Here is a 14660-nt window from a genome sequence, read left to right as displayed (position 1 = left end):
AACATCAGGAAGTTCAGGTTCACATACTGCTGAAGCCTGGCTTGGAGAATTTTGAGCATTACTTTACTAGCGTGTGAGATGAGTGCAATTGTGCGGTAGTTTGAACATTCTTTGGCATTGCCTTTCTTTGGGATTGGAATGAAAACTGACCTTTTCCAGTCCTGTGGCCACTGCTAAGTTTTCCAAATTTGCTGGCATATTGAGTGCAGCACTTTCACAGCATCATCTTTCAGGATTTGGAATAGCTCAACTGGAATTCCGTCACCTGTAATTTTGTAATAAATCAAAAATAGCGTTATCTTTAATGCAAATAATCCTGACACACTAAACTCGTAGAGCTAGTTTTCTTCCAAACTTTATAAGGTCCTTCTCCGAGAATGTAATGGCTCCTGTGAAATGAAGATCATGTTAAACTGTAAATTTTATAATTCTGGAAACCTTGTGCCATGATATTTTAGAAGTATGTTATTGGTTTGATGATGATTTTTACTCATAGCTTAAATGTTTGATGAATGTGTACCTGATAAGGGATCTGTACATTGGATGCTTATTTTGATGTTACAGACTAAAAGTCATAACTTTTTGTAATCTTATTTAAAAATCTTTTAAAGTGTAGTATCATGTGGTATAATTTTTTCTGTCCTGCTAACCATTCTTGTATACAACCCTGCTTCTGTTGGAAGGACCCAATTCTCTTGGAACATTTAAGAAAACGTTGATGTCAAAGGCAGCTCTCACTCACAAATTTCGCAAACTGAGATCCCCCACCAAGTGCAGGGATTGTGAAGGCATTGTGGTATTCCATGGTGTTGAATGTGAAGAGGTAAGATCTTTCTGGAATTATATTAGCCCTTTTATCCTTTTTGCTTTATACTTTTTTGTTATTAATTTTGCAATTAAGATCTTTTGCAAATGTATTTTAAAAAAATTGAACCACAGTGTTCCTTCTATAATTTTATATTTTATTTTGCTATCAAATGTATTTCAAACCCAAGTAATACCTTTTAAACTCATTTTTGTTATTTATCACTCTACCTGTAGTTTGTCCTTTTGTGAACAGATTTAAGGTGAGTTCACCATTTTAAACTGTCATTTTCTTGTAGTGTCTCCTTGTTTGTCACCGAAAGTGTTTGGAAAATTTAGTCATCATTTGTGGTCATCAGAAACTTATGGGGAAAATCCACTTATTTGGAGCAGAGTTCACACAAGTTGCAAAAAAGGAACCAGATGGCATCCCTTTTGTACTCAAAATGTGTGCCTCAGAGATCGAAAATAGAGCCTTGAGTCTACAGGTACATTATAATTTTTAAAGTTAATACTTTTAAAGCATAAATGTGATTTGTTCTAATCATAAGGATACACTAAAGGAGAACAATGCTCTCAGTTTTTACTAAGTAACTGAATTTATTCAGATTTATTTGAAAAATATTACCTCATTTGGTCCTAGTTTTCTTCCTAAAATATTAGTAAGAATCAAAGTATATTTAGCTATATGCATTTAACCATTTGTACTGAAGCAGAATTTTTTGCAAAATTTTTTTCTCTTTTCTCAAGGGAATTTATCGTGTATGTGGGAACAAAATCAAAACTGAAAAACTGTGTCAAGCCTTGGAAAATGGAATGCACTTGGTAGACATTTCAGAATTTAGCTCACATGATATCTGTGATGTCTTAAAATTATACCTTCGACAGGTAAAGTTTTTACCATTGAAACTTACCATTAAATAGAGCAAAAATATAATTTGCAATTTGCTGATAATGTTTGCTGCGAACATTTTTCATTGATATAAACCATATCAATATTTTCCAATTATTAAAGTACAGATCAAAGAGTGTATAAAATGTATGTACAATTTAAAGACCCATAATAATAAAAATCTTCATTTTCCATCACTTAGGTCCTTATAATAGAACATTCTTATACTTTGTTGAAGGCCCCTATATGCCACTCCACAGTTGCAGCCCACAGCTCTACCCAGTGGTGTTTCATAACAGTGTTAATACCTCCCTGTCTTTTCTTAACTGTTTTAGTACCTGTTGTGTATTCCTAAATATTGTTCATATATTTAAGAATAGTGGTTTAGCCACTAAGTTGTGTCCAACTCTTGCAACCCCATGGACTGTAGCCCTCCAGGCTGCTCTGCCCGTGGAATTTCCCAAGCAAGAATACTGGAGTGGGTTGCCATTTCCTTCTCCAAGGGGCATCTTCCCAATCCAGGGATCAAACCTAGGTCTCCTGCATTGAAGGCAGATTCTTTACCAACTGAGCCACGAGGGAAGCCTCACAATATACATACAACAGAATGTATCAAGTTCTTGAAAACTGAGTAGAAAGCATAAATCTAGCTGTTTAAGGAAAGTTTACTATTCACACTGTTATATGAAGGATTCAGTAGTGGTTTGGCTTTAGTTTCATTGGTATTTTAGAATAGCTGTTGGGGGAGGTTAGTGATCAAGGTGTGAATGCATTCAGGGAAGATGAAGTTCACTATGGTTGGGGCATCAGTCAGGGCTCTCCTATAAGCTTAGTACTGCAAGTTCAGCAGGAATGTGGTCAGCAGTGAAGTGCTTTATATTTTCTTTTTCTGTGCTCACTCTTGTACTCGCATGTTTTAGGAGTAGGTCTGAAGAAAATGCTGCTGTGGGTGGATTAAGTGGCCATAATGTCTCAGGCAGCAGCTCATGGAAGGGTTGCGGGAACAATCAGCACTTTGTCATGATAAGCCAAGTTCAAAAGATCTGGGCCAGGGCCAGCTGCATTCTGTCCTTGGGTAAAGCTCTGTCCTTGAGTGAAAATGAAGACAATTGCAGAAAGCATAGTAATGTTGGTCCTCTATGTGTCCATCTCAGGAGCTCTGTTCTTCTGGGTCCTTTTTCATATGGGAAGAGCTGTCATCCTGGAGTCTCTCTTCTCCACTCTCTTCTGTGAGAACACCTGTCTTCTGTGTCATGTCTTCTTGTTTTTTATTCTCCTGTTTTGGTCAGGGCCATCTGGAGCAAAGTGGACTAACTAAACATTTGAAACTGTTTTATCTGTAAATGTCTTTACTTTGCTTCCTTGAATAAGAATGGAAGAGTGGGAGGTAAGGAAGGTTATAATATTCTAGGCTGGAAATTATTTTTCTTTGGAAATTTGAAGGCATTTGTTTTTTTATTGTTTTCTTTGAAGCCTAAAATCCTTCTCATTCCTGACTATTTATTTATATGTAGCCTGTTGTTTTCTCTCTGAAAACTTGTAGAATCTTTTGCTATCTACTATCTTCAAATTCCACAGCCTATGCCTTGATGTGGGTGTATTTTCATCCACTCTTTCAGGCACTCCACAGTTTCTGTCATTCTGCTTACTTGTCCTTTAGTTCGTGGAACTTTAATTTCCTTGCTCTATTGCTCCCCTCTGTTTTCTCTGTGTTTTTTTCTGGAACTTATATTTGGATGCAACTTGTATTGGTTCTCTAGCTTCCTTCCCTTTTCCCTATTCTTTCGTTTTTGTTTTCTTTTAATTCTGTCTAAAAAATTCCCTCAGCTTTATCTTCCATTCTTACTGTAAACTATTTCATTTCTGAGATCATGTTTTAATTTCCAAGAATTCTAGTTTTCTGTCCCTTTTATAACATTCTTTTTATTTTATTGAATGCTGTATTTCTTCTACCTGAAATATTCATATTTTTTTAAAGAATTTTTTCTTGTCTCAGCTTCTAGCCCTGTCCTATAGAAATATAATGTGAGCTTTGTATATAATATTTAATTTCCTAGTAGCCACATAAAAAGAAACAGTGAAGTTAAATTTTAATATTTCATTTAACAAATGGAAAGCATCTGAGCATCTAATCAGTAATTTTAAATAATTAATGAAATATTTACCTTTTCTGGGGTTTACTGGGTCTTTGAAATCTGGTATGTATTTTTCACTTAGAGCACATGTCAGTTTGGAACAGCCACATGTCCACTGCTCAGTAGCCATATATGACTAGCAGCCACAATATTGACAGCAGAGTTGTAGGCCTTCGAGTTGGTTTTTTCCTATTTTCATTTCTGTCTTCTATAGTTTTCTCTTTAAAATGAAAGCTTTGGGAACTGAAATCTCTCTGGAAGCTTTTTTAATTGTAAACTATTTTTAAGATTTTATTGAACTATCATTGATCTACAGTGTTGTATTAATTTCTGCAAAGTGATTCCTTTTTTACATATATATATATATATATTCTTTTAATATTTTTTTCCATTATGGTTTATCCCAGAATATTGGATATGGTTCCCTGTGCTACTGTCTGGAAACTCTTGAATACATGAAGACTTGAAGATTTTGAACTTTACTGTAGTGAGTGTAGCGTTATCTAAGAGGACTGTTTGGGAAACACCTGACATTGGTATGTCTAGGTCTCTGCTTGTGGGCTAATCTAATAGCACAGAGAAGAGTCTTTCCCTGCCTACAGGTATGATTCCATAACTCTGGGATCCTAGTTAGGTAAGAAGGGTTCAGCAGGCATACAGTCACTAAATCCTTATTTAAGATAGTTACCCACCTGTTCCTTATGCTTGGCATTACCCTTCCAGAGACCCTCTGTTTTACACTGCCCAGAGAAGAAATTTCCAGACTTCTGGGGTTGCTTAGGAGCATGGACTAGGGATAAAGATCTAGAATTCTAATGCTTTTTGGATAGCTCACACTTCCCCCAAATTAGAGGACCTAGTCTAACAATCCCTGAATCTCCTTCAGTTCAGCTCAGTCATCTCTGACTCTTTGCGACCCCAATGACTGCAGCACGCCAGGCCTCCCTGTCCATCACCAACTCCCGAAGTTTACTCAAAATCATGTCCACAGGGTCGGTGATGCCATCCAACCATCTCATTCTTTGTCATCCCCTTCTTCTCCCGTCTTCAATCTTTCCCAGCATCAGGGTCTTTTCACATGAGTCAGCTCTTCACATCAGGTGGCCAAAGTATTGGAGTGTCAACTTCAGCATCAGTCCTTCCAAGGAATAGTCAGGACTGATTTCTTTTAGGATGTACTGGTTGGATCTCCTTGCAGTCCAAGGGACTCTCAAGAGTCTTCTCCAACACCACAGTTCAAAAGCATCAATTCTTTGGCATTCAGCTTTCTTTATAGTCCAACTTTCACATCCATACATGACTACTGGAAAAACCAAAGCTTCAACTAGACGGACCTTTGTTGGCAAAGTAATGTCCCTGCTTTTTAATACACTGTCTAGGTTGGTCATAGCTTTTCTTCCAAGGAGCAAGTGTCTTTTAATTTCATGGCTGCAGTCACCATCTGCAGTGATTTTGGAGCCCAAAAAAATAGTCTGACAATGTTTCCACTGTTTTCCCAACTATTTGCAATGAAGTGATGAGATCAGATGCCATGATCTTAGTTTTCTGAATTTTAAGCCAACTTTTTCACTCTCCACTTTCACTTTCATCAAGAGGCTCTTTAGTTCTTCGCTTTCTGCCATAAGGGTGGTGTCATCTGCACATCTGAGGTTATTGATATTTCTCCCAGCAATCTTGATTCCATCTTGTGCTTCATCCAGCCCAGCGTTTCTCATGATGTACTCTGTATATAAGTTAAATAAGCAGGGTGACAATATATAGCCTTGACATATTCCTTTCCTGATTTGGAACCAGTCTGTTGTTCCATGTCCAGTTCTAACTGTTGCTTCCTGACCTGCATACAGATTTCTCAAGAGGCAGAGTCTCCTTAGGATCCGGTAAATCATGTTGATTCTCTGTTTAGAATTTTAGCTTTCTTAGGAGTGCTAAGTCAGCACATGTTTATGTCCTCTTCAGCTTGCAAAATGTTTTTTGTCTCCATCCCTGTTCTCCCAGTCCTGTGGGCTTAACTGTATGTCAGTGGGATTGTAGAAAGGAAAGAAATTAGGTACAAATGTTGAATGTACCATGTTAGCCCATGAAACTATTGATATATCTTTAACCACATTTTATATGATTCTCAACGGAGAAATGGAGACAGTATTTTCAAATAACTTAATCTCACAATGAATCATCCTTTATTTCTTCTAGTCAGTCAGGGAGAGGAAATAAATGGGGTCAAATACTACCAGCTTTTGGTCTTCCTGGGTGGCTCAGTGGTAAAGAATCCATTTGCCAGTGCAGAAGATGCCAGAGATAAGGATTCAATCCCTGAGTCAAAAAGATCCCCTAGAGAAGGAAATGGCAACCCACTGCAATATTCTCGCCTGGGAAACCCCATGGACAGAAGAGCCTGGCAGGCTACAGTCCATGGGGGTTGTAAAGAGTTGGACGTGACTTGGCAGCTAAACAGCAACAACATACCAGCTCTAGTTCTGTGCTAGGAATACTATGGGACCAAAGCTTTAGTGTGGAAAGCCATGGTCAGTTCTTACAGTATTAAGAGAATAGCCTTTATTTTACTCAGTACTATGTGGGAAATCTGAAGCTCCAAGAATGACCTTCTTCAGATCCCAAAATGGTAGAGGTAGAAATTGATCTTGATGCCCTCTTTGGGACCATCAGGGGAAGCTGGAGAAGTAGGTGCCAACCTCACCACAGATAGTGTAAGACATCACCTAGCAAAAGAGATGTTGTATATTTTATCACCACGCAGTGCAATCCTTGAAATCAGTTATGCCAGTAGACGGATAAAGGTGGTATGCCTATGGACAGTTTGAGAGAGGAACTTCTTTTGATCTGCTTATTGGCAGTTAAAGTGGTATTTAAAAATTAGATAAAATGTTGGCAGTGTCTTCTTGTTAAGTCATATTGTCTTTTGCTAATCTTCAGTCAGGTCCAGGTAAAACACAAGGACCTTATAGCATTTTGTTCTGTCTCCCATACAAACAGAAAATAAGTTTTTTCTATTTAATTTGATATATATTGTACATTATCCTGGATTTTTTTCAATAAGATAGCTGAAGATCATGCTGACTTTGGGGCAGTCTTGAATGTAATTGGTATAGAGTATCAGTTTTAAAATCCCATAATGCAGCTTTAGGTTTAGAGTTTTACTTGTTTACTAGTTAACTCATTTTTAATATGGATATACTTATGGTGATGTCAGATTCACTTTATAGATCACACCTAGCAAGCATACATACATTTCTTTTTTTCTTGTTCTAGAGTTTAATTTTTTTTCTTCTGGTTGTATTGAGATATAACTGACATACAGCACTGTATAAGTTTAAGCTGTACAGCATAACAGTTTGACTGACATACATCATGAGACGATTATCACAATAAGTTTAGTGAAATCCATCATATATAGATACAAGGTTAAAGAAATAGAAAAAAGTATTTTTCCTTGTGATGAGACATTACGTACATTTCTAACTGTGGATTGACCTTAAGTCCTGTTACCTAAAAAGGATGTGCTAAACCACTCAGTAGCTATTCAGTAAATTATTAACAGTGAAAAACATGAAAAGAATGATATTTCTAATATAATTTTATCTCTTTAGCTGCCAGAACCATTTATTTTATTTCGATTGTACAAGGAATTTATAGACCTTGCAATAGAAATCCAACATGTAAATGAAGAACAGGAGATGAAAAAGGATAACCCTGAGGACAAAAAATGGCCAAGTTCATCTATAGAAATAAGCCGAATCCTCCTAAAAAGCAAGGACCTTCTAAGACAATTGCCAGCATCAAATTTTAACAGCCTTCATTACCTCATAGTTCATCTTAAGCGGTAAGAACTTTGAATAAGACAGGCGTTAATGGGTGGATAATGGGTCAGTTTTTTTGGTTTTGCTTTTATGGTTTATTTTTTTAATTGTGGTAAAATACACATAACAAAAATTTACCCTTTTAGCCATTTTTAAGTGTACAGCTCAGTAGTAAGTACATTTCACATTCTTGTGGTATTGTTTTTTGACTGAATATTTCATTTCTAATATGTATGAGGGAAAGGGAGACACTTAATATATGTTCTTGGAACCAACATCTTTCTGTCAGATGCCTGTTCTGTGCCAGGCTCTGGCTGGGGAAATAAGGATGCAGATGTCAGGTTTCTTTCATGTGTCCTGCTGTGAGCTTGAGCGGCAGACCTGCACAGAAGTGCACTGCAGTGTCATTCTCATTCTGAGGGTACTTCGCTTAGCATGCAGAGGAGCATGGGGGAGGGGGTCGTGAATCAGAGACGGTAACCCTGAGCCAGACTTGAAGAACGGTTTGCTGATGTGCAAAAGGGCAGTCCAGGCAGAGACACAGGAGAACGCTTTGCTTTAGGGGACATAAAAGAAGTTCAGTTCGGCCACAGTCTAGCAAGCAGTAGCACAAAGTGAGCAAGGTGGAGTCCTGGTAAAGTCATACATGCCTGGCAGATTAATTGACTGTCTTCTTTCTGTACTCACTGAAGGATTTGGGGCCAGGAATTTAACATGGTCAAGTTTGCCTGTTAGGTCTTTCTAGCAGCTGTATCGAGAATGGCTTGGAGGGGAGGTACTTAATTACTTCAATTCAGATCTCCTTGAATAGTCAGAGAAATAAAAGGTGATGAGAACTTGAAGTAAGGCCAGAGCAGTGGGAATGGCAGTGGAGCAGCAGAGAGATCTTTAGGATCAGCTAGGCTTGAGGACTAGCTGTGGGCAGTGAGGTAGAGTTTCCACCATAGGTACCTGGGAGGATGTCATACATATTTACTAAGATAGGAGCAGCATTTAGGGGTATTTTTGTTTTTCTGCTGGTAAAACTATACTGATTCCTTCTACTTATTTATATTTAATCCTAATACCGTGAAACCCAGCTTGCTGTGTGGTCAATATTTAAGCAAATAAATAGATCCTTTTCCTAGATTTCAACCCATTTTTCCTCCACCTTTCCCATCCCATAATAAACTGCCATCAAGGAAATCTAATACAGCTTTATGTGTTCTGCGTCGCAGAGTTGTAGATCATTCAGAAGAAAACAAAATGAACTCCAGAAACTTGGGTGTGATATTCGGACCAAGTCTCCTTAGGCCGAGGCCCACAACGGCTCCGATCACCATCTCCTCTCTTGCTGACTATTCAAATCAAGCACGGTTGGTAGAGTTCCTCATTACCTACTCACAGAAGATCTTCGATGGGTCCCTGCAGCCACAGGATTCGGCTGTAGGTAGTGCAGGTGGCATCGCACCTCAGGTTGACCCAGGCTATCTTCCAAAGTCTCTGTTATCACCAGAAGAAAGAGATCCAGAACGTTCTATGAAGTCATTGTTTTTCTCTTCAAAAGAAGTGAGTTTTGCTCATATGGAATTATGTTGGAACTTTGTAAAGTGTAATGTTATAAGTTGAAAATCTTTGAACTGTTTATTTTGAAGTGTGTTTTGCTTCTTCAAGTTTAAAAACTTTCTTCTATCAACAGGATATCCAAACTACGGATAGTGAATGCAAAAGTTTTGAATCCACTCCATCATTTGAGGAATCAGAGCGAAAGCAAAATGCATTAGAAAAATGTGATGCATATCTCATTGGTGAGTGGCCATGTAAAATGCATGCTTACTGACTTAAAACTGTCCCAGTAAACCATGATTAAAAGCCAAGGTGAGTGAAGTTGAAAGAAGTCAGAGGGAGAAAGTTCTTTAGTAGTGCATCTTTCCCAGACATTAAGAATGCCTTTTAGTGTACCTTGTGTCTATATGAATGCCATTCTTTTCAGTAATCCTTATAAAAAGACATCTTAGAGTTCACAGGTGTGTTTTGTGCTCTTTCTGAAATTTTTTTTTTTTTTTGCCATTAATGTATGTCAAGAACGCAGAAATGTTTTGAGTAGTATGATGATTCATTAGCATCTTTTGTAACCATAGATCATTGTATTGATCTTACGACTTGTAAGGAATCACTTAGACTCCTCAAATTCAAAAATTTTAGACTCAAAAAACTCAGAAAAAATTTTTTCAAATGCCTTTTCATATCACCTGTCATTAACACATTGAGCACACATGATATTTTTTTTTTATTTCCTTGTCTGTAGTCATTCACTGTATATAATTTTAGTTGTAGTGATTGGTGGCATCCATTTGTGGAAAGGCTTTCATTTATTACTGTAATTCTGTACATCACTAAAGCGAACTTGCAGGGTTTTTAAATGTAGTCATATATGTTAAATTTGATCTGTAATTAAATATTAATGATCATAGCCTGACAAGATCTGAAAAGCAAGGGAGCCTGCTCTGTGCCAGGCACTGTTCTTATTGTTTGATTCTGTTTATCCAATTTGATCTCAGAAACAGTTCTGTGTTATAGTATAGATAGTATTAACCCCTTTCAACCCATAACCTAATAATCTGAGAGAGGTTAAATAGTGCCAGAGGTCATGCCCCTAATTGATTGTTCAGTATTTGAACCTATGTTCATGATAATTTCACTATTCCATTGTCTAGGGTTCCCAGTTAGGAATGTCATTGTTTTTAGTGCCTGTACCACTTCATTTATATACTAGATAAATGAACACTTTTCATGATTAGATCATTTAGGCCACATACCATCAAAGATACAAGTATGATTCCTTTTGACAGGTGAAGACACTGAGGGACAGCAAGATTGCCTTGCCCAGTGCAAAAGGGGGAGAGCTGAGCTAAATCCAGATGCTGGGCTTCAGAGTCTGCACTCTTATCCATTACACTGTAGTTTTTTCCCTTAGAACTTAAGAATGCACTTTGGTGCCTGCAGTGGTTTGCAAAATGTCCTTTAGGATGTTCTATATACCTGGGGGGAGGACCTGGGAAATCAAAATGAGAGACCATTGCCCTGGAAGCCCAGGGAAGAGAGGTTCACAGTAAGGAGCTATGGAGGAAGGTCAGATGAGGTGATAATTGTTAAGTCATTCTGATGGGCTCCTGTCTACAAACCACTCCTCAGAAGAGGAGCATGAACAGAGGGCTGGAATTTACCAGAAACCAGGATGTTTTAGGGGAGATGCTGCAAAAAAAGGACAGGATTTGAAAAAGTTCAGGATTCTAGTTTGAGAAAACATGGACCATGGGTCCAGACTTGATAGAAAGAGAGAGAGAAGTACATCTGGAAGTGAACAGTAAATAGGGAGAATGGCATTTTCCACTTAAAACTATTCAATTTTAATCAGGATGAATATTATAGTCCATTTATTAATTGATCATACAAGGGCCTCTAAGGCATTTAATATAATACGTTCTCACTGTGGGTTGAGTATAACTGTGAAAAGCAGATGGAGTTGGCAAAAGCCTTGGGATTCAGAGTATACTTATATTTGGTTGGCATGTAAATTGGTGTAACTTTTCTGAGGGTAACACACCAATATCAGCCTGTTGAAATCATGACAACCCTTTTAGCCAGCACTTACTTAATCATGGGCTTCCCTTGTGGCTCAGCTGGTAAAGAATTCACCTGGCAATGCAGACGACCTGGGTTCAATCCCTGGGTTGGAAAGATCCCCTGGAGAAGGGAAAGGCTCCCCACTCCAGTATTCTGGCAGTCACAAAGAGTCAGACACACAACTGAGTGACTTTCATTTCACTTCACTTACTTGTTCATACATAGCACATAAGCTGTTATACATCAGCAAGGGTGTTTTTTCCCACAACCTGCAATGAATTTTGTAGCTATTTATTATATTTATTTAAATAAATATAGACTTCTAACATTTTAAAATCAAAGTGTACATTTAATATTTTATGAGTATTTTACTCCTCTGCCTAGAAAACTAAAAAATAACATGGAGAAAATACATGAAGACTCGTGTTTTGAGAGGGTGTTCATCTCTAACTCGTTTTGATACTCTTGTTAACTGTGTACCATAAAGTTTGATTTTTAAATGAATCTCTTCTTTTACAGACAACAAAGGGCGTTTGCTTGTAGACCAAGAACTTGAGTCAGCATCAAGAAAGACAGAAGATGCTTGTAAAACCTCCAAGCTGCCTACTCTGAAGTCCGATAGGGAAATAAATGGTGTTGAGAGGCATCTTCCAAGGACCAGGATTAGGCCTGTAAGTTTGCCTATAGACAGACTACTACTTCTTGCTAGCTCTCCTACTGAGAGAAATGGCAGAAATATGGGAAATGTAAATTCAGACAAGCTTTGCAAGAATCCTGTCTTTGAAGGAGTTAATAGAAAAGACTCCCCAACTGTTGTTTGTTCTAAATTTGATGGCTTTGATCAGCAGACTCTACAAAAAACTAGGGATAAACAGTATGAACAAAATGACCACACTGCAAAGACTGGAATGATTGTGCCCAGTGCATTCCAGGAAAGAGGTGTGGCACTGAACATCAGGAGCAGCGGGGACCACCCTGTCAGCATCACCCAGCCCAGTAAGCCATACACAGAACCTGTCAGGTCAACAAGACAGGTGTCGGAGAGACGGTCCTCTGACTCCTGCCCTCCTGCTTCTGTCAGAACACCCAGGACACTGCAGCCCCAGCACTGGACAACATTTTATAAACCACCTGCTCCTGCTGCTAGTGGGAGAGGGGATGAGGAGAAACCGGTGACACCCTCCGTAGCCGTGCCCCCTGGCACAACGCATGCTCCCCAGGAGCACGTGCTGAAATCAGTTCCAGGGTCTGAAAATGCCTCGGCTGGGCCTGTGCACCCAGTTAGTAGGCCTGAAGAGAAGGCTGAAGAACGAGACCAGCCTGACGTACCCACGGCGTGTCAGAGACCAAGGCTGAAACGAATGCAGCAGTTTGAAGACCTTGAAGATGAAATCCCACAGTTTGTGTAGGATTGTCAGAGTTCAGTTTTTTCTCTTTTTGTTGTTTTGTTTTGTGGTATTGTATTTGTCTTCTGAAAGAAATTTTTGCCAGGGCCTCTCTTGTATAGGATTGCCAAATTGTGGAGTTAGCTTTTTGTCATTGTATTGTGTTATCCTGTGTCAATTTTGTTGAATGGCAGAATGTTTTGATAGGGCCCACCTGTGCCTCACTGGAATTATATGTATTTTTGAAGTTGTGAATAAATATACTCTAAAATTTTTTTAAAGTTCAGTTGATTCCCCATAAAATGGTCCATTTAAGTGCATCCCTAATATATGCTATAGCTCTCAACTAATAGGTGCAATTGAGGGAAATCAGCTTTATTTTTTTGAAGTTGAAACTGTGTGCTTATTTATAAAAGGAATGTTTCTGAGTGCAAGTTCTTGAAAGATCTTTATTTGGTATGATTATTTTTTTCACACAATTTTATAGTGTATCTTTGACCATTTATGCTTTTATGGTAAGTGTGTAACCTTTTATTTTCCAATTGGTGATTCACTTAACTTTTTCATATTTACATCATGGCCAAAAGGCTTGCAAATCTGTATTTAATTCCATTTTAATTAATTGCCAAATTTTGCATGTGGTAGCCAGTTTAACTGTACAAAGAAACTGCATTTAAACATGTTTCTAAATTGTATAGTTCAGTCATGTCTTATTTGGTTTTAGATAGTACACATTTAATAATTTTTCACTTCTTGGCTTTGTTCTGCATAAACTTTTGTTCAACAGTTCTGAACCTTTTGGTATTTTATATAATAGTCCAAAACAATGTTTTAAAATTCAGTGTATTTCCTTTTAATATTATCTGGATTTTTTTTTAAAACATTTCTTTTGTTTGAAGTGTTTTCACTTGTGAATAATTTTATGTGCTTTTTCTACCTGGATTTATAACTATTGACCATGTATGATTCAGGTGAATCATACAGAGATTTAAAGTTGATTCTAAGAGTATAGTTCAATAGGCCTCATTGTTTGGAATTTGAGAGGGAGTGTAGATGACTGGTTATATTTCATTTATATTTCCCAGTTTTTTAGAACTAGCTCAGTTCTGTTAGTTTCTTGGTTTTGTCATTTTGCATAAAATAGGATATAAAAGGGATAAAAAATAAAATAGCCTCTTTTTGTATGTGTGAGTTATATTTGTAACAAGTGCTTTTATATGACCATGTTATACTTGATAAAAATATATATATTAACCTGTTAAGTTATTTCAAGTTCTTGTGGTTTCTGTGAAATTGTTCCCACTTAGGGTGTGAGACTTTGAGGTTTATTAACCATTGGCTTAGTGGTAAACACTTGGAACTCATATGTCCTTTGACTGCAGCATGGAGTGCGTTTTATGGGAAGTTGTTTTATAGTTTTATATAACATTAAGGACCAGGGATAAAGAATTACCCACCCTTTTGTACTGGAGCCTTGTTTGTAGTCCTAATTGTTTTAAAAATGTAGAATTGTGTTGGTATGAAAACCTAAAAAAACATAAGAGCCAATATTTGTTGAGTTCTTTCTGCGTGCTATGAACTCTGCTGAGTTCCATGTAAATTATTTCAAGTTTACAGCAGCTTATAATGGGTAGGTAAGTACTTTATTATTCCCATGTTACAGATATGAAACTGATGTTTAAATATACTCTGGGTTCTACAGACATAAAAGTTGAAGTCAGGTCTCAAACACAGGGCAATCAGATCATGATGTAACATTGGCATTCTTCACTGCATAATTACTTAGTAATATCAGGTAGCGTTTAACAATAGAAAATGCACCTTTGAAAAATTTGAATTGTGGTAGAATATGTACAACATATTCAGAGAAGGCAATGGCACCCCACTCCAGTACTCTTGCCTGGAGTGGTAGAATATGCATAACATATTCGGAGAAGGCAATGGCACCCCACTCCAGTACTCTTGCCTGGAGAATCCCAGGGATGGGGGATCCTGATGGGCTGCCGTCTATGGGGTCGCACAG

General features: G+C 37.7%; 1 protein-coding gene across 2 annotated transcripts in view; it reads left to right on the top strand.

Moving 5' to 3' along the window:
- The window catches only part of ARHGAP29 (Rho GTPase activating protein 29), a 75708-nt gene extending 61805 nt beyond the window's left edge, over positions 1-13903 (top strand). For both annotated transcript variants that reach the window (XM_010860479.1, XM_010860477.1), the window contains 7 exons: positions 684-823; positions 1104-1292; positions 1555-1692; positions 7437-7669; positions 8864-9194; positions 9325-9433; positions 11772-13903. In XM_010860479.1, coding sequence (XP_010858781.1) covers positions 684-823; positions 1104-1292; positions 1555-1692; positions 7437-7669; positions 8864-9194; positions 9325-9433; positions 11772-12661 — 2030 coding nt within the window. In that variant the 3' untranslated portion in view covers positions 12662-13903. The remainder of the gene's footprint in view (positions 1-683; positions 824-1103; positions 1293-1554; positions 1693-7436; positions 7670-8863; positions 9195-9324; positions 9434-11771) is intronic.
- The last annotated feature ends 757 nt before the right edge of the window (positions 13904-14660 follow it).

Source organism: Bison bison, unplaced genomic scaffold (assembly GCF_000754665.1).
Source record: "Bison bison bison isolate TAMUID 2011002044 unplaced genomic scaffold, Bison_UMD1.0 scf7180017864466, whole genome shotgun sequence".
NCBI classification, from domain to species: domain Eukaryota; kingdom Metazoa; phylum Chordata; class Mammalia; order Artiodactyla; family Bovidae; genus Bison; species Bison bison.
The sequence above is the reverse complement of the archived record's forward strand: the minus strand, read 5'-3'. Positions and strand labels throughout refer to the sequence as shown.